The sequence below is a fragment of the Oryctolagus cuniculus genome, chromosome 20, assembly GCF_964237555.1.
Source record: "Oryctolagus cuniculus chromosome 20, mOryCun1.1, whole genome shotgun sequence".
In the NCBI taxonomy this organism is placed as follows: Eukaryota; Metazoa; Chordata; class Mammalia; order Lagomorpha; family Leporidae; genus Oryctolagus; species Oryctolagus cuniculus.
Window position 1 is genome coordinate 49,296,820 of NC_091451.1, and position 20,041 is coordinate 49,316,860.

At 45.3% G+C, this 20,041-nt stretch overlaps 1 gene segment (V, D, J or C); it reads right to left on the minus strand.

The window, feature by feature from the left end:
- Positions 1–941, minus strand: LOC138847253 (immunoglobulin heavy variable 3-66-like). The segment is given in 3 exon segments: positions 1–122; positions 391–738; positions 842–941. Coding segments are annotated over 3 exon segments (525 nt in total).
- Between the last annotated feature and the right edge of the window lie 19,100 nt (positions 942–20,041).

Below are 20,041 nucleotides of genomic sequence, written 5' to 3' on the forward strand. Positions count from 1 at the left end.
TCAGCTGTCTCCAGGATATAAAGGGAAAAGTAAAATTGTCCTAGAGTCGGCAGCGCCCTGAGGACACCAGCACGAGTTGGACTGGAAAAGACTCACGAGGTCCTCACAGATCCCCATGATATCTGATCGCAGTGAGGACAGTTGTCAGTCATGAACCCGAAATTGTCACGTAGGACTTCTTCCTTCTATTCAAAGTTTCTATCCGTCAGTGAAGTCAGTGGCAGGGACAGAATCGTAAGAGTAGAACCATTTCTTCAAATGCGTTAGAGGAGAGGAAACCCCAATTCCCTAACAGGAAACCAGGGCTTATTGTCCCTCTGCACCTACCCATGACCAGAATATATATTCAGTGCATTTTGTGTGCCTCCTGGTGGAGCCGTGTGGCCCTACAGGGAGGTTTGTGTCTGGACTCAGCCTGAGGGCCCCTCACTGTGTCTCTGGCACAGAAATAGGTGGCCATGTCCGCGGCTGTCAGACTGTTCATTTCAAGATCCACCATGTTCTGGGCGTTGTCGCTGGAGATGGTGAATCGGCCATTCACCCAGCTCGCGTAGTTTGTGCTACCATAACAATCAATACATGCCATCCACTCCAGCCCATTCCCTGGAGCCTGGTGGACCCAGCACATTGCATTGCTACTGAGGGTGAATCCAGAGGCTTTGCAGAAGAGTTTCAGGGATCCCTCAGGCTTGTCCAGGCGTCCCCCGGACTCCACCAGCTGCTTCTGGCACTGGACACCTGCAAACACAGACGTCCTGGTCAGGACACTGTCACTCACACTCTCTGTGTCTCTCACTCACATCCTCTCCCAGACTCAGTGCCCCGCGTTCCCCAACATTACCTTTGAGCACAGCGACTAGGAGAAGCCAGTGCAGCCCAGTCTCCATGGTGAGCATCTGTGTTGAGTGCGATCACTGAGTGGACACCTGGGAGTCCTGGGGCTGGAGCTCCTGTGCCAAAGCTGCAGGGTGAGGGCTGGGCTGGTTTTCATGGGCAGAGGGAGGCCCTATTTGCATGTGCTGCCCCTGTATAGCAGGCATGGGGTTGTGCACTTCAGATAGGACAGGTTCCTGGCAGAGCACCATGTCCTCTGGTGTTTAGTAGCACAGGTAACGACACAGAACATATGATTCTTTCCATGATTCTGTACAGTTATGATTTCAGGACATCTTTGTTTTGATACAGGTCTTTGTGCCTAGTGACATACGTCAGAGCAAGAATAACGGGTGCCTCTTGTGTCTCATGTGTGGACGCTCAGATGCAGGATAAGAAGTTGAGGTTGTGTGTTCCCTGATGTGGGCACTAGGTCTGGGTGGCAGCGAGTGAATATCATGAAGAGGGAAGTTCTAATAAAAACAAACTGCCAAGCTCAGGGCTGAGAGCCTATGCACGAAATGATGGAGAATTATATACTCCACCACTAGGTGCCATTTAGGAAACATCAGTGCTGCATTTGTACACTGAGAACAAATGCGCAGAAATGGAGAAAGCATCACTGTGGTGCAGCAGGTGAATCCACTGCCTGTGATGCCTGCATCCCATAGTGCTGTGTGTTCCTGTTCCAGCTGCAGCACTTCCAATTGTCTCTTGCTGATGCACCTGGGAGAGCAGAAAAGCATGGTCCTAGTATTTGGCCCCTGCACCCACATGGGAGACCCCGAAGAAACTCCTGTCTCCTGGTGTCACTGTCATCTGGGGGATGAACCAGCAGATGGAAGACTTGTCTCTGTGTCTTTCCCTCTCTCTGTGTAACACTGACTTTCAGTAAATAAGTAAATCTTTTCTAAAAAATTGCACGAGCAGTTTCAACAACTTTTAAAACATTGGAGGAAATATAGGAACTGCATGCATGATATCCATGTAACAATATTATTTAAAATATTTAAATCTTTTTAATTTTTAAATTTATTTTTTTAACTTTTATTTATTAAATATAAATTTCCAAAGTACTACTTTTGGATCACAGTGGCTTTTCCCCCTCATAACTTCCCTCCCTCCCGCAACCCTCGCATCTCCTGCTCCTTCTCCCATCCCTTTTTTTTCTGTTTCTTTATTTTTTTAACTTTTATTTAATGAATATAAATTTCCAAAGTACGACTTATGGATTACAATGGCTTCCCCCCCATACCGTCCCTCCCACCCGCAACCCTCCCCTTTCCCACTCCCTCTCCCCTTCCATTCACATCAAGATTCATTTTCGATTATCTTAATATACAGAAGATCAGCTTACTATACATTAAGTAAGGATTTCAAGTTTGCTCCCACACTGAAACATAAAGTGAAAAATAATAGATGATTTTTTAAATGATGATGAAATCAGATCAGACCTATTGTCATGTTTAATCCCAGTGAGAGACAAGTTGGGAATTGATAATTTCTTTCTTTTTTTTTACAGAAGATCAGTTTAGTATGCATTAAGTAAAGATTTCAACAGTTTGCACCCCCATAGAAACACAAAGTGAAATATACTGTTTGAGTACTCGTTATAGCATTAAATCTCAATGAACAGCACATTAAGGACAGAGATCCTACATGAGGAGTAAGTGCACAGTGACTCCTGTTGTTGACTTTACAAATTGACACTCCTGTCTATGGCATCAGTAATCTCCCTATGCTCCAGTCATGAGTTTCCAAGGCTATGGAAGCCCTCTGAGTTCTCCGACTCTTATCTTGTTTAGACAAGGTCATACTCAAAGTGGAGGTTCTCTCCTCCCTTCAGAGAAAGGTACCTCCTTCTTTGAAGACCTGTTCTTTCCACTGGGATCTCACTCACAGAGATCTTTTTGCCAGAGTGTCTTGGCTTTCCATGCCTGAAATACTCTCATGGGCTTTTCAGCCAGATCCGAATGTCTTTAGGGCTGATTCTGAGGCCAGAGTGCTATTTAGGACATCTGCCATTTTATGAGTCTGCTGAGTATCTTGCTTCCCATGCTGGATCACTCTCCCCTTTATTTATTCTATCGGTTAGTGTTAGCAGGTACTAGACTTGTTTATGTGCTCCCTTTGACTCTTAGTCCTTTCATTATGATCAATTGTGAACTGAAATTGATCACTTGGACTAGTGAGATGGCATTGGTACATGCCACCTTGATGAGATTGAATTGGAATCCCCTGGTATGTTTCTAACTCTACCATTTGGGGCAAGTCAGCTTGAGCATGTCCCAAATTATACATCTCTTCCCTCTCTTATTCCCACTCTTATGTTTAACAGGGATCACATTTCAGTTAAATTTCAACACTTAAGAATAACTGTGTGATAATTACAGAATTAAACCAGTCATAATAAGTAAAACAGACAAAAAAAATACTAAGAGGGATAATGTATTAAGTTGTTCATTAACAGTCAGGGCTATGCTGATCAAGTCACCATTTCTCATAGTGTCCATTTCACTTCAGGAGGTTTCCTTTTTGGTGTTCAGTCAGTTGTCACCGATCAGGGAGAACACATGGTATTTGTCCCTTTGGGACTGGCTTACTTCACTCAGCATGATGTGTTCCAGTTTCCTCCATTTTGTTGCAAATGACTGGATTTTGTTGTTTCTTACTGCGGTATAGTATTCTAAAGAATACATATCCCATAATTTCTTTATCCAGTCTACCGTTGATGGGCATTTAGGTTGGTTCCAGGTCTTGGCTATTGTGAATTGTGCTGCGATAAACATTAGGGTGCAGACCTCTTTTTTGTTTGCCAATTTAAACTCCTTTGGGTAAATTCCAAGGAGTGGGATGGCTGGGTCGAACAGTTCCCTCTCCCATCCCTTTCACATCAAGATTCATTTTCAATTCTCTTTATATACTGAAGATCAGTTTAGTATATATTAAGCAAATATTTCAACAGTTTACACTCACACAGAAACACAAAGTGTAAAGTACTGTTTCAGTACTCGTTATAGCATTAATTCACATTGTACAACACATTAAGGACAGAGATACTACATGGGGAGTTAAGTGCACAGTGACTCCTGTTATTGACTTAACAACTGACACTTTTGTTTATGGCGTTAGTAATCACCCTAGGCTCTTCTCACGAGTTGCCAAGGCTATAGAAGCCTTTTGAGTTCTCCAACTCTGATCTTATTTAGACAAGGTCATAGTCAAAGTGGAAGTTCTCTCCCCCCTTCAGAGAAAGGTACGTCTTTCTTTGATGGCCTATTTTTTTTTCCGCTGGGATCTCACTCACAGAGATCTTTCATTTAGGTCATGTTTTTTTTTTGCTAGAGTGTCTTGGCTTTCCATGCCTGAAACACTCTCATGGGCTTTTTACCCATATCCGAATGCCTAAAGGGCTGATTCTGAGGCCAGAGTGCTGTTCAGGACATCTGACATTCTATGAGTCTGCTGTGTATCCCACTTCCCATGTTGGATAATTCTCTCCTTTATAATTCTATCAGTTAGTAGTAGCAGACACTAGTCCCAATCCTATCATTATGATAATTATGAACTGAAACTGATCACTTTGACTAGTGAGATGGCATTGGTACATGCCACCTTGATCGGATTGAATTGGAATCCCCTGGCACGTTTCTAAATCTACCATTTGATGCAAGTCTGATTGAGCATGTGCCAAACTGTACATCTCCTCCCTCTCTTATTCCCACTCTCATATTTAACAGGGATCACTTTTCAATCAAATTTAAACACCTAAGAATACTTGTGTGTTAATTAAAGACGTCAACCAATAGTATTAGTAGAACAAAAAAATACTAAATGGGATAAAATATTAAGTTGTTCCTCGACAGTCAGGACAAGGGCTGATCAAGTCGCTGTTTCTCATAGTGTCCATTTCACTTCAACAGGTTCCCTTTTTGGTGCTTGGTTAGTCATCACCGATCAGGGAGAACATATAATATTTGTCCTTTTGGGACTGGCTTATTTCACTCAGCACGATCTTTTCCAGATCCCTCCATTTTGGTGCAAATGACCGGATTTCATTGTTTTTTTACTGCTGTATAGTATTCTAAAGAGTACATGTCCCATAATTTCTTTATCCAGTCTACTGTTGATGGGCATTTAGGTTGGTTCCAGGTCTTAGCTATTGTGAATTGAGCTGCAATAAACATTGAAAAAAAGAGCAGACAGCTCTTTTATTTGCCAATTTAATTTCCTCTGGGTGAATTCCAAGGAGTGGGATGGCTGGGTTGTATGGTAGGGTTATATTCAGGTTCTGAGGAATCTCCAAACTGACTTCCATAGTGGCTTTACTAGTTTGCATTCCCACCAACAGTGGGTTAGTGTCCATTTTTCCCCACAACCTCGCCAGCATCTGTTGTTGGTAGATTTCTGTATGTGAGGATTCTATCCGGAGTGAGTTGAAACCTCACTGTGGTTTTGATTTGCATTTCCCTGATGGCTGGTGATCCTGAACATTTTTTCATGTGTCTGTTGGCCATTTGGATTTCCTCTTTTGAAAAATGTCTGTTGAGGTCCTTGGCCCATCTCTTAAGTGGGTTGTTTGTTTTGTTGTTGTGGAGTTTCTTGATCTCTTTTTAGATTCTGGTTATTAATCCTTTATCTGTTGCATGGTTTGCAAATATTTTTCCCATTCTGTTGGTTGCCTCTACACTTTCCTGGTTTTTGTTTTTGTTTTTGTTTTTTGCAGTACAGAAACTTCTCAACTTGATGTAATCCCAGTTGTTAATTTTGGCTCTGACAGCCTGTGCCTCTCAGATCTTTTCCAAGAAGACTGTGCCCGTGCGTATATCTTGCAGGGTTTCTCCAATGTTCTCTAATAATTTGATGGTGTCGGGTTGTAGAATTAGATTTGAATCCAGTTTGAGTGGATTTTTTGTAAGGTGTAAGGTAGGGGTCCTGCTTCATACTTCACATGGAAATCCAGTTTTCCCAGCACCATTTATTGAATAGATGTCCTTGCTCTTGGAATTGGTTTTAGATCCTTGATCAAAGATAAGTTGGCTGTAGATGTTTGGGTTGATTTCTGGTGTTTCTATTTTGTTCCATTGGTCTATCCATCTGTTTCTGTACCAGTGCCATGCTGTTTTGATTAAAACTGCCCTGTAGTATGTCTTGAAATCTGGTATTGTGATGCCTCCAGCTTTGATTTTGTTGTACAGTATTACTTTAGCTATTTGAGGTCTCCTGTGCCTCCATATGAATTTCTGCATCATTTTTTTTACAGATTTGCAAAGAATGTCTTGGTATTTTGATTGGTATTGCATTGAATCTATAAATTGCTTTTGGGAGAATGGACATTTTGATGATATTTATTCTTCCAATCCATGAGCATGGAAGATTTTTCCATTTTTTGGTATCCTCTTCTATTTCTTTCTTTAAGATTTTGTAATTCTCATTGTAGAGGTCTTTAACATTCTTGGTTAAGTTTATTCCAAGGTGTTTGATTGGTTTGTAGCTATTGTGAATGGGATTGATCTTAGAAGTTCTTTCTCAGCCGTGGCATTGCCTGTGTATACAAAGGCTTTTTTTTGATTGGCAGAGTCGACCATGAGAGAGAGAGACAGAGAGAAAGGTCTTCCTTTTTCCATTGGTTCACCCTCCAATGGCTGCTGTGGACAGCGCGCTGCAGCCAGTGCACCGTGCTAATCCGATGGCAGGAGCCAGGTGCTTATCCTGGTCTTCCATGGGGTGCAGGGCACAAGCACTTGGGCCATCCTCCACTGCACTCCCTGGCCACAGCAGAGAGCTGGCCTGGAGGAGGAGCAACCGGGACAGAATCTGGCGCCCCGACCGGGACTAGAACCCAGTGTGCCAGTGCCGCAAGGCGGAGGATTAGCCTAGTTAGCCGCAGTGCCGGCCAAGTCTGTTGGTTTTTGTGCATTGATTTTATAACCTACTACTTTGCCAAACTCTTCTATGAGTTCCAATAGTCTCTTACTAGAGTTCTTTGGATCCCCTAAATAATCATACCATCTGCAAAGACGGATAGTTTGAGTTCTTCCTTCCCCATTTGTATCATTTTAATTTCTTTTTCTTGCCCAGTGGCTCTGGCTAAAACTTCCAGAACTATATTGAATAGCAGTAGTGAGAGTGGGCATCCCTGTCTGGTACCGGATCTCAGTGGAACTGCTTCCAACTTTCCTCCATTCAATAGGATACTGGCTGTGGGTTTTTTATAAGTTGTTTTGATTGTATTGAGGAATGTTCCTTCTATACCCAATTTGCTTAGATTTTTCATCATGAAGGGGTGTTGTATTTTATTGAATGCTTTCTCTGCATCTATTGAGATAATCATATGATTTTTCTTCTGTAGTTTGTTAATGTGGTGTATCACATTGATTGATTTGCAAACATTGAACCATCCCTGCATACCAGGGATAAATCCCATTTGGTCTGCATGGATGATCTTTCTGATGTGTTGTTGCATTCTATTGGCCAGAATTTTATTGAGGATTTTTGCGTCTCTGTTCATCAGGTATATTGGTCTTTAATTTTCTTTCAATGCTGCATCATTTTTAGGCTTAGGGATTAAGGTGATGCTGGCTTCATAGAAAGAATTTGGGAGGATTCCCTCTTTTTCCATTGTTCTGAATAGTTTAAGAAGAATTGGAGTTAGTTCTTCTTTAAATGTCTGGTAGAATTCAGCAGTGAATCCATCCGGTCCTGGGCTTTTCTTTGTTGGGAGGGACTTTATTACTGATTCAATTTCTGTCTCAGTTATGGGTCTGTTTGGGTTTTCTATGTCTTCATGGTTCAATTTAGGTAGGTGGCATGTGTCCAGGAATCTATCCATTTCTGATAGATTTCCCTGTTTGCTGGCACACAGCTCCTTGTAGTAATTTCTGATGACTATTTTTATTTCTGTGGTGTGTGTTGTTACATTCCCTTTTTCATCTCTGATTTTATTGATTTGGGTCTTTTCTTTTTTTGGTTAGATGGGCCAATGGTTTGTCAATTGTGTTAATTTTTTCAAAAAATCAGCTCTTTGGCTGATCTTTTGTAATTATTTGAATTCAATCCTGTTGACTTTTTCTCTGATTTTAATTATTTCTCTTCTTCTACCTGTTTTGGGTCTGGTTTGCTGCAGTTTTTCTAGATCCTTCAGATGCATTGAAAGCTCATTTATTTGGTGCCTTTCCAATTTCTTGATGGAGGCACCTATTGCTGTAAACTTTCCACTTAACATTACTTTTGCTGTATCCCATGAGTTTTGATATGTTGTGTTGTTATCCTCATTTACTTCCAGAAAGTTTTTGATTTCTCTTTTGATTTCTTCTATGACCTAGTGTTCATTCAGGAGCATGTTGTTCAGTCTCCATGTGTTTGCATATGTTCTAGGAATTCCTGAGTTGCTAATTTCCAGCTTTATTCCAATTCTTTTGAATTTGCTGAGACTTGTTTATGGTCTAGTGTGTGGTCAATCCTAGAATAGGTTCCATGTACTGCTGAGAAGAATGTATATTCTTTAAGTGTAGGATGAATAGTTCTGTAGATATCTGTTAGATCCATTTGGGCTATAGTGTCGATTAAATCTGCTGTTTCCTTGTTGAGCTTCTGTCTGGTTGATATATTTCTGAAAGTGGAGTATTGAAGTCCCCCAGTACTATTGTATTGGAGTCTAAGTCTCCCTTTAAGTCCCTTAACAAATCTTTTAAATAAACTAGTGTCCTCTAATTAGGTGCATATACATTTATAATAGTTACATCTTCCTGTTGAATTGATCCCTTAATCATTATGTAGTGCCCTTCTTTGTCTCTCTTAACTTTTTTGTGTTGAGGTTTATTTTGTCTGATATTAATATGGCTATGCCAGCTCTTTTTTGGTTTCTGTTGGCATGGAATATCTTTTCCAACCTTCCACGTTCAGTCTGCATGCACCTTTGTTGGAAAGATGTGTTTCTTGTAAGCAGCAAATAGGTGGGTTTTGTTCCTTAATCCATTCAGCCAGTCTGTCTTTTAACTGGAGATCTGGGGCCATTAACATTCAATGTGATTATTGATAAATAGTAACTTTGCCCTGCCATTTTCCCAAAGATATTTCTAATATAGGCTTTGAACTTCCTGTGATCTTTTACTGGGAGTTTTTCTTCCTTTACCTTCTTTCGTATTGATGGTTGTGTTTCTGTGTTTCTGTGTGTAACACATCTTCAAGGGTCTTTTGCAGGGCTGGACTAGTGGTGAGAAATTATTTCAATTCTGTTTGCTATGAAAAGTCTTTATTTCATCTTCATTCACAAATGAGAGCTTAGCAGGATATAATATTCTGGGCTGGCATTTTTTTTCTCTTAGTACCTGGGCTATGTCTCGCCATTCTCTCCTAGCCTGTAGGGTTTCTGATGAGAAGTCTGCTGTGAGTCTAACTGGAGATCCTCTGAGAGTAATCTTACGTTTCTCTCTTCCACATGTTAGAATCTCTTCTTCATAATTCACTGTGATGAGTTTGATTACAACGCGTTGTGGTGAGGATCTCTTTTGGTCACGTTTATTGGGGGTTCTATGTGCTTGGATGTCTCTGTCCTTCTCCAAACCTGGGAAGTTTTCTGCTAGTATCTCATTAAAAAGGCCTTCTAATCCTTTTTTTCTCTCTCTATGCCTTCAGGAACTCCTAGAACCCAAATGTTGGGTTTTTAATAGTATCCAGTAGATTCCCAACAATATTTTTTTTAATTTCTGATTTCCCCTTCTTGCCTTTGGTTTGACTGTATACTTTCCTGTGCTCTGTCTTCTAAGTCCGATATTGTCTCTTCTATATCACTGATTCTGTCTTTAAGGCTCTCAAGTGTGTTTGTCATTAGTTCCATTGAATTCTTCATTTCATTTTGATTTCTCTTCAGTATCACAATTTCAGGTTCTACTAGATTCTTCATTTCATTATGATTCCTCCTTAAGATTTCATTTTCACGAGAGAGATTTTCTATCCAGTAAGGATTTCTGCAGTTCATGAATTTGTTTTTGATAACTTCTAAATATTCTTATCATAAATTTTTGAAATCTGTATCTTGCATTTCTTCTATCTCATCATCTTCATAATCTTGAATTGGAGTGTCATGTTCATTTGGGGGCATCATAATGTCTTCCTTGTTCTTGTTTCCTTGGTTTCTGCATTTGTTGTTTGGTATTGGGAAATATTCTTTGGTTTCTTCTTCTTTTTTTTTCCTTGCTGTGTTGGCTTTTCTCTTTATACTATGACCCTAGATTAAGTGGACTGTCTGCTTTTGGTAAATCTCTAGAGGCTTGCGGTGGGTGTGTCCAGAGGGCTCTGTGCAGTTCTTTATGGTAAGGGTGTGCCAACGGTGACACACCCAGGTTTGGCATGGTAAAGCTTCTCTCTCTTTTATTCAGAAGGGAAGTAATTCTGCACAGATGAGCTATTCTCCTTGAAGGCAACCAGTGCCTGAGCACTAGCCCCAGTGGGTATAATATTTGTCCACTCTGTCCCAAGGACCACACAAAGGATCTGTGCAGCCCTCTGTGTAAGCTCAGATTCCCCTGCAATGTCTCCCACCGTTTGGCCAAGGTTACTGAGTTTGTGGTGTCTCCCGAGAGTACTCATGTCTCAGGTACTCTGTGAGTTCCCTCACACACCCTCAGTTTTTTCTTTTTTCACAGTCCCAGTTCATAAGCTGCACACATTCACTAGGTCTTAACCTCCTGGTATTTCTCCCCACCAGAGTCATTTTTTTCTGCTTGGCTGAGGGTGGGCACAGCCCTGAGCTGGTGCAGCTGTTATATATGTCCAAATGGCACCTGCTCTTTTTCTTGCTTGCCTTTGTAAGGTGAGTGGAGAGAGGGAATCGTGTCCGTACTGGTCCATTTTATATTTTCTCTCTCCTCTAGTTAGCATGGTGAGTTTTCCCCCATGGGGCTTCAAGCCTCATTCCCTGTAGGCTTTTCTGCCGCTTTCCCACCAGTGTCTTGGGCTACTGCAGTTTCACCTCACCTCCCTTTCCAGCGCTGGTGTGTAGACTCAGCACTGGGGTCCTGAGCCATGGATGCTCGTGCCCTCCACGTAGGTCCATTGTATCCCACTAGTTCCAGAACAGTTTCCTTTGCAGGTTTTTCCCTAACTCTTCCCTGAGACTACAGTATCTCCACTTTTATTAAACTATCTTTCCCCGGGCTACCAGTGTGCTCCCTCCCTATTCCACCAACTTGGAGCAGTCTAAATTTATTTTTTAAGGAATATCAAATTCAATGAGTACAGGTATTATTCAAAAAACACATATGTAAAGATTAACAAAAGTGCCCAACTGCAGATCAGTTCTCTGAATACTGGCATTGTGTTTCCCAATGTTTTATTGAGATGATAAATTAGGCCATTGTACTCAAAATATGGCAGCTGGGAACGTATGAAGGAGTATGAAGCTGTATCAACGTTCCCACCTTGGTGACGGGACCTCATAATGGATCCATCATCTACTGTCCTCCAGGGTGTACTATCAGGTACAAGTATGGGGAGGAGTGTAATGGGCTCTGTCCAGGACTCTGATATGCAGCCTGGTTGTCTCCCTCTCTAAAACTGATGAAAGACTAAAAATGGATTGATAATGCCAGTCAGCATAGATGTGGAGTGAAGAACAGGGACACTAGACACATGGTCTCTGGGACTGGCTCTTCCTGCAGCTGTGATTCAGCCTCAGGACACTGGTCATCATGCTGGACCCACAGACACAGCTCCACATGATGTGGACTCCAGCCCCAGAGTGCACAGCCACTGTGTGTCCCACTTTCTGCTTTGCTGATCCACAGCAGGTGCAGGGGTCCCACAACACTGGAGCAGAACCAGATCAGCTGGAAGTGCACACCCAACACTTTCCATTCAGTGATGACCTTGACTGCTGATGTCCATTGCATTTCCCTCCTGAGTTCATGCAGGGAGCCCCACAGGAAGGTCCCAGGACCTAAAGAAGGAGGAAGTCCCTGTAGGTTTCCCAGGTGCCTGCAGAAGCTCAGCCTGAGAGCTGAGCAGCAAGTACATTCCTGAGTGCTGTGACGTTCACACAGGGACCACAATGTGTTTTCAGGATTAACGGGAAATAGAGGTCGGGTATAAGTCTGTAGAAAGTGAGTGTGGATCATCCACAGATTAAAAAAACATTATGTGGCCGGCACTGCGTCTCAATAGACTATAATGCTCCACCTGCGGTGCCGGCACCCCAGATTCTAGTCCCGGTCAGGGCGCTGGATTCTGTCCCAGTCGCTCCTCTTCCAGGCCAGCTCTCTGCTGTGGCCCGGGAGTGCAGTGGAGGATGGCCTAACTCCTTGGGTCCCTCAAACACATGGGAGACCAGGAGAAGCACCTGGCTCCTGGCTTCGGATCTGTGAGGTGTGCTGCCTGCAGTGCGACTGTCGCAGCAGCCATTGGGGGGCAAACCAACGGAAAAGGATGACCTTTCTCTCTGTCTCTCTCTATTATGGTCCACTCTGCCTGTCAAAAAAAATGTAGGTTCAGTTCGGTACACATGCTCATTTTGATGGGAGGAGAGGGATGACTTAGGTAGTTGAGGTTTACCAGAACAAAAACCCTAGCTCTACTGTCCCTGGTTCTAAAAGGAAAACTAAAATTGTCCTAAAGTTAGCAGTGCCCTGAGGGCTCTATCTGAGTCAGGTTGGAAAAGAATCACCAGGGTCCTCAGAGATTCCCAGGATCTCTGATCCTGGTGACTGCTGTCCTTGTTTATGAACTGAAGTTGTTCATTAACGACTCCTTCCTTTCACATCAAACTTTATCACCATCACTGAAGTCATCGGTAGGGTCAGAACAACAAGAGTAGAATTAATTCCTCAAAACGGCTACCGGAGAGGAAACCCCAATTCCCTGACAGGAAACCAGGGCTCATCTCTTCCTGCACCTGCTCAAGACCAGAATGTGCTCTCGGTACGTCTTGTGCGCCCCCTGGTGGAGCCGCGCGCCCCTGCACGGAGGTTTGTGTCTGGGCTCAGCCTGAGGTCCCCTCACTGTGTCTCTGGCACAGAAATAGGTGGCCGTGTCCGCCGCTGTCAGACTGTTCAGTTGTAGGCAAACTGTGCTCTGGGCGTTGTCTCTGGAGAGAGTGAATCAGCCATTCACCCAGCTCGCGTAGTGTGTGCTACCACTACCAGCATAAATGCATCTGATCCACTCCAGCCCCTTCCCTGGAGCCTGGCGGACCCAGCACATGTAGTAGCTACTGAAGGTGAATCCAGAGGCTTTGCAGCAGAGTTTCAGGGATCCTCCAGGCTGGACCAGGCCTCCTCCGGACTCCTCCAGCTGCTGACACTGGACACCTACAAACACAGACGTCCTGGTCAGGACACTGTCACTCACACTCTCTGTGTCTCTCACTCACGTCCTCTCCCAGACTCAGTACCCCGCGTTCTCCATCATTACCTTTGAGCACAGCGACCAGGAGAAACCAGCGCAGCCCAGTCTCCATGTGAGCGTCTGTATTGAGTGCAATCACTGAGTGTACACCTGGGAGTCCTGGGGCTGGAGCTCCTGTGCCAGAGCTGCAGGGTGAGGGCTAGGCTGGTTTTCATGGGCAGAGGGAGCCCTATCTCATGTCTGCTCCTATATAGCAGGCATGGGGTCAGACGCCTCAGACAGGACAGACCCAGACTGAGTAGTGTTACCGGGGCCGTCTGTAGTGCACACTTACGGAACCAGTGATAACTTTGTGCTCTGATTGCACTTTGAACCCTGTCTTAGTCCTTTTATGTGAATGGAACCATAACCTGTATCATGGGTTCACTTAGCAATGATTCCAGATCAGTGTTACAGGAGAAATCATCAGTAGACTCTGTATGTGTCTCCAACTCCATGTGCTAACAGGAGTCCAGCATCTGCATCTGCCCCCTCACCACAGGACTCAGCTCTGCCCGAGTCCACCCTCAGCACTCACGGGGGCTTCCTGGTGAGGTCTGCAGAACTCCCTGCCAGCAGCAGAACATGGAGCATTTTGCTGGATTCCGTTTTTGACAGAGAGATGCACAGGGGACCAGGTTCCACGCAGGTGCATCTGAGTGTGGTGTTCCATGTGCCAGTGTCTGTCTGTCTGTCCTTCACAACTTCTCAGATGGTAAATTTTGCTTCCATGGGCAATGCTGTTGAGCTGTGATAGATACAGAGGCAGCCGCACATGTTGAAAGTGTGCCTGTGTTGAGTGCAATTCAGCTGTGCCTCTCTCACTCCTCATCACAACTTCACCAAGAGCAAATATCACATCCCACGGTGCTGTCCACTGCCCCTGTGTCACCCAGCCCCCGGCCCACCTCCTCCAGTCACATTAAGGCCTGAGCCCCTTTGGGTTCCTTCACAATGGATTTCATCCAGTTCAGCTCTGAGTGACATGCAGGTTTGTTGGGGGCGGAAGGTGAAGGCATTGAGTTTTCAGGTCCTGTGGGGCCCAGGTGAATGAAGGCTTCTTAGTTTTTAAACAAAGTATCTGAAAACCTGATATGAATATAACTTTAAATAAAGCAGAGTAAGTATATGATATTTTCTACAACTGTGCAGTACATTCGTATTAACTGTGTTATTAAATTTCATGGAAATAATAAATTAAAATTTTCACTGTTTAGGTTGCGCTCACCCCTCAAGGGAGTGCCTGCATCTCATATGTGGCTCTGGCACCCAGTACCAGATTCCTACTCCTGCAACCCCAGGAATCAGAAGTTTATGGGATGATATTTGGGCACTGTCACTCTCGTGGATGCACCAGATTGTTGTCCTGAAACTGGGTGAGGCTGGGAAGCAGACCTGTCCAAGCGACACTTGGGAAAGTGCATGCATGGGAGTGTCTCTCCCTTTTCCTTCCCTCATGTGGGAATAACTGAAATTTAAAACTTGAGTTACTGAAGGGTCTCTCTAAGGGTCGTATTCCCTTCATTGCAGGCAGCAACCCTCATGGTATTTTCCCCTCCCTAAAGCCCTCTCTCAATGGGATCACTGGGTGGTGAGGTCCCCACATGCATGATGGGAGGCTCCATGCATCAAGTATGGAGGGTAAGTTCCACCTAACATGCAGCCTTCAGCTGCTCAGTTGGAGAGACCACACACGCATACCAAGCAGTGCTGGCTCTGCTCACGGCTCTGCAGGAACAGCATCCTCAGCCTCAATACCCCAGACCCTGCTCCTCTGTGTCCACTGAGTAGGAAAGTGATTCACCTGCAGGAGGAAACCATCATGACCCATGTCCTGGTGAAATCCTGTAGAAAATGTTCGTGAGCAGAGTCCACCCCAGACACTGTGCCAGCACTGATCCCCCAAGACACAGAAGTCTGCATCTTCAGGGGATGGCTCCACCCCCAAAGCTGAGGACTGGGGAGGAGAAGCATGGCACGTGGGGAAGTGACAGTGAGGACAGGGTCCAGCAGCAGGAGGGAGAGGACCTGGTGGAGGGGTGGGCTCTGCTGTGCAGGAGGTAAGGACAGGTGGAAGGGCCACACTGCTGGAGCCCCAGTGCCTGCAGGAGAGCACTGAGTCAGGAGGTCTGATCAGGTGTCCTTGCCCCCGGCAACCCCCACACTGACCACCACTGAGTAAAACTAGCACAGGTGCATGGGAGACGTGGAATGGTATCGTCTCTTGGGAGTGCATCCAGTGACGACTCCCACCATGAGTGGATTCAACGTCAGGGCCTCATGGAGGAAGCTGAGGTCTCCAGTGCCCTGAACAGGACCACACAGAATGCTGGGAGCAGCCTGCTGGGGGTGGATGTGGTTTGTCCTCACACCATCAGTGCTGAGCATGGCCCCAACGTAACAGCACTGACTGGGGTTCACGGTCTGGATGTTTACATAAAAAGCATTGAATTAACCAGGATCTAATGTCAGATATAAAGTCCTTGTAAAACTACCAAAGGAACCATTGGGCAAAATCTTCCTGATATGGTCTGTCCATGATTTTCCTTTCAGATCTTCAAATTTCGAGCAACCTAAGAAAACATTTTTAGATGATGCTGCATAACTACAGAGCTTCTGCATTACAAACAGACTGACTGAGAAGTGAGCAGCCTACACACAGATTGGAAGTGACTATTCTCATATCAAATGTATGATCAATAGCCTGTATCCAAAAGGAATAAGAAGGAACTATCTGTATGAGCTGTGTTTAGAACTGTTCTGAGTCTTCTGCAGTCTCAAAATAACTGTGATACACAATTGGCTTGTTCATCCTGATCGACAGGTTCTGCGTCATCAGGCCTACAATGGGTATAGAAGCAAACCTCTGTGATATGTGTGTGGCTCAGTGTTGCTATGGATTCATTCTGGTGGGGGCAAGAGGCGTGGAGTCACCACACAGACCCCAGGAGTTGGGTGAATGCAGGCCAGAAGCAAGCAGCCCACAGACTCATTTATTTCAGTTGGTACCACAGCTCATATAGCTGAGGCAGCCAATCAGGTCAAGGGGCGGTTTATGCCTAACCAATCACAGCCTGTTTCCAGGCAGTATCTGAAGCCATCCAATCACAGCCTGTTGCCAGGCAGGCTCTGTTGCCAGGTGGCGTTGAAGCCATCCCTGAGTAACTGATGCTCACTTTCCAGCAGCCATCTAGGCATGGCCTTCTCATTCCACCACAGCTCAGTGTGTCCCAAAGGTGTTGTGTTGTAGATGTGCTCCCAGGGTGACCATGGCAGAAGCGCTGAGAGCTCTGGGAGTGAGGCCTAGTGGGATGTGTCCATTCCTGGGGAATCTGCTCTTGGAGGAGATCACAGTAGATTTCCTGGGTCCCCAGCTTCAGCACAGAGCACAGTGCTGCTAGAGTCAGCCCTGGTTTCATCTGAAGTCCCGTGTGGGGATGGGGTCCCTCCTGTCTGTGTTCACAATATTAGGATGCCTGAAGACTGCCATGGTGTTCACAATATTATGATGGCTGACAGCACAACATTCTCACTGTCTGATCCTAGACTTCTAGCCTCTACAGCTATGAGCTAATAAACCTTTTTGCTCCATACACCTCCTATCTGGGGTACCTCATTATGGAGCCAACAAGCAGAATAAAACAGTTGATGAGCCCCACTCCTTTGTTCCTACCTCAAAGACTCACCTGTGTCTCCAGATTTAGTTGGAACCACTCAGAATTCCAAGCACCTTGCTGTTTCTTGACCCAGCTGAAGCTTTTGTAGCCATGTGGGAAGTGACCAGGAGTTAGAAGATCACTGTCAGTCTCAGTTTCTTTGTGTTTGTGGAAAAATATGTTAATATAAATTTTAAAATAAGTGATATAATAATATAAATGTTTAAAAGAAGATATGAAAGTAAACATGCAAATGCTACAATCTGGGTTCACCATGCATGTATATGTTAGAAGCACAATGAGACATCCCATCCCTCCTGTTAGTATGAGAATTATCAGACAAGCCAGAGCTGACAATTCTTTGGGAGGAAGCAAGAAATGACAACACTGGTACAAGGCTTGAGTCAGGTAAATTAGTAAAACCATTATGGAAAATCTTCAAAAACTGAGAAATCGGATTATCACAGGATCCTCAAACACCACGTGTGGGTAGAAGGAATATGGTATCCCAGGGGTGTGTCCACAGGATCTGCAGCCACTGTGGGAAATACATCTGCAGTTCCTTGTCAGTTAAGAAGCGCCATTGTCGCTCCCCCTCTTCACAGAGGAATGACACTAGACCCTGCGCTGTTCTTTTGTCTGCTCGGCCCTTCCCGGGTTTGCTGCTGGTTTTTCCCGGGTTGGCTGCCGATCCTTCCACTTCCGTGGAAGGGCGGCACCCCCTGCCACTTTCCCCACTTCCATGGGGGAGTGGCACACCGCCGGCTGGCTCTCTCGAGGGCTGCTCAACTGTTATCCGGATGTTCCTCTTAGATGTTCCTGGTGCATGTTGTCTCTCTTCTCCCTTATAGTCCTCTTCCACCAATCCCAACTCTGCTACCCACACGCCGAGTATGCTGCTCTCCTGCAATCAGGAGCAGGATCAGCTCCTGCAGGTTATTGGTCAAACTGGAGGCAGCTGTGTAGAAGTTGTTTACTCCTCTCCCAGTGCCATATTGTGGGAGAGCAGATGCATAGAATAAGTCTTAATTTCAGTAACTTAGTCTAGTCCGAGTTGCTCCCCACAGTTCCCCCTTTCTTTTTATTTTTTGGCATTGATACACGCCTGTCTTCGGTGCCCCACAGCACACACTCTGCTCTGCTTGCTACAGTTGCCCACAGGGGCTTACAAGCCCTACCAATCAGGCAAACCAAATCCGGGTCCTCTCTTCGCCATGTTGTGAGGAGGTTTTTAGGCACTGATGCGTGCCTGTGTTCGATGCCCTGCAGTGCACGCTCTGCTCGAGCTGCCTGCAAGTGCTTATTGCCTAATCAGGCAGACCGAATCCAAGCCCTCTCATTGCCATGTTGTGGGGAGGCCTTATTTTTCTCTATTTCTCTGTCTCCGGGCATTCCTATCTCTCCTATTTTACTTCTATCTGCCAGCATTCCTATTTTTCTCATTTTACTTCTATACTTCTGTTTCTCTTATCCCCGGGCTTCCCGGCGCGCACCCCAAGGCGGCTTCTTGGCGCCTCGCCCCGTGGTGGCTTCCTGGCTCTGCGCGGCTTCAGCCCACGCCTCTCTCATCTCTGTGGCTTCCCGGCTTCGCGTGCACTCCGCGGTCTCCGCACCCTTCGCGCCCGCACCACGGCCTCTGCGCCAGCCCCGCACTTCCTATCTACTCGCACCCTGTGCGCTCTTTCCGCTTGTGCCCCACGCGCTTTCTCTGCGCGGGGCGGCTTCCACGAATCAGGGCCTAGCTCACGTTTCCACTTCTCGGTTTTCAGTCTAAGTTCCCTGGGCTAACCTGACGAAATCCAACCTAGCTTACGTCTCTGCCTTTTGGTTTGGCTTCCTGTCTTTTGCTCCCCGGGCTAATCTGACGGATTCCAACCTAGCTTACATCTCCGCTTCTGGTTTTAGTTTTTCACCTTTTGCTCCCTGGGCTGACTTGACGAATCCCACCTAGCTTACATCTCTGCTTCGGCCTGCCCCCGCGGCTTCATCCTCCCTAACATATTTTTCTCTACCCGGTATGTTTCCTAACTTTTCTTCCAACAATATTCCCCTCTCATTTCTCCTGGCTTCTCCCCACAGTCTGTATCTGAGTCTAAGTTTCTTCTAGCTTTCACTTTCGCTTTCAATCCTAACTTCTTCTGTCACTTTTTCCATCCGGCTTTTCCCTAGGCTCTCTCTAATCTCTCTCCAGTATTTTCCCACTTTTTCCTGCTTCTTCCCTCCTAGGTTTCCTATCTGAGTCAAGGCACCATTATGTCACCTAGGCTTCCTCTCCGAATCACGGCAACATTATGTCACTCCCCCTCTTCGTGGAGGAACGACACTAGACCCTGCGCTGTTCTTTTGTCTGCTCGGCCCTTCCCGGGTTTGCTGCTGGTTCTTCCCGGGTTGGCTGCCGATCCTTCCACTTCCGTGGAAGGGCGGCTCCCCCTGCCACTTTCACCACTTCCGCGGGGGAGCGGCACACCGCCAGCCGGCTCTCTTGGTGGCTGCTCAGATGTTATCTGGATGTTCCCCTTAGATGTTCCTGGTGCATGTTGTCTCTCTTCTCCTTTATAGTCCTCTTCCACCAATCCCAACTCTGCTACCCACACGCCGAGTACGTTGCTCTCCTCCAATCAGGAGCAGGATCAGCTCCTGCAGGTCAGTCAATCAAATTGGCAAGAAGAGCTGTGTAGAAGCTGTTTACTCCTCTCCCAGTGCCATATTGTGGGAGAGCAGATGCATAGAATAAGTCTTAATTTCAGTAACTTAGTCTAGTCCGAGTTGCTCCCCACATGCCATTATCAAGAGTCCACACATATAATCCAGTGAAATCTTCATGGAAGAATGAATGGATAATGGAACCAATGGAAAAAATTATAAATCAAAAGGGAGTTTATATGGCAGTAAAGTGGAGGGAATTCTGTTATTTTTACAACTTGGATGATCCTGGAGTATAATGTCTAAGGATAATGTGTCAGGATAAGTATACTCTGCTAACCATCCAGGCCAAGAAGACAAATAATATGTGATGCTAGTTATGTGGGATAAAAGGATGAACTCACAGAGGCAGAAGTACAATGCTGAAGACAAAAGTCTGAGTATGGGAGGAACAGAAGAGACACTGGAGCAAGGTCCGAGCTTCACCA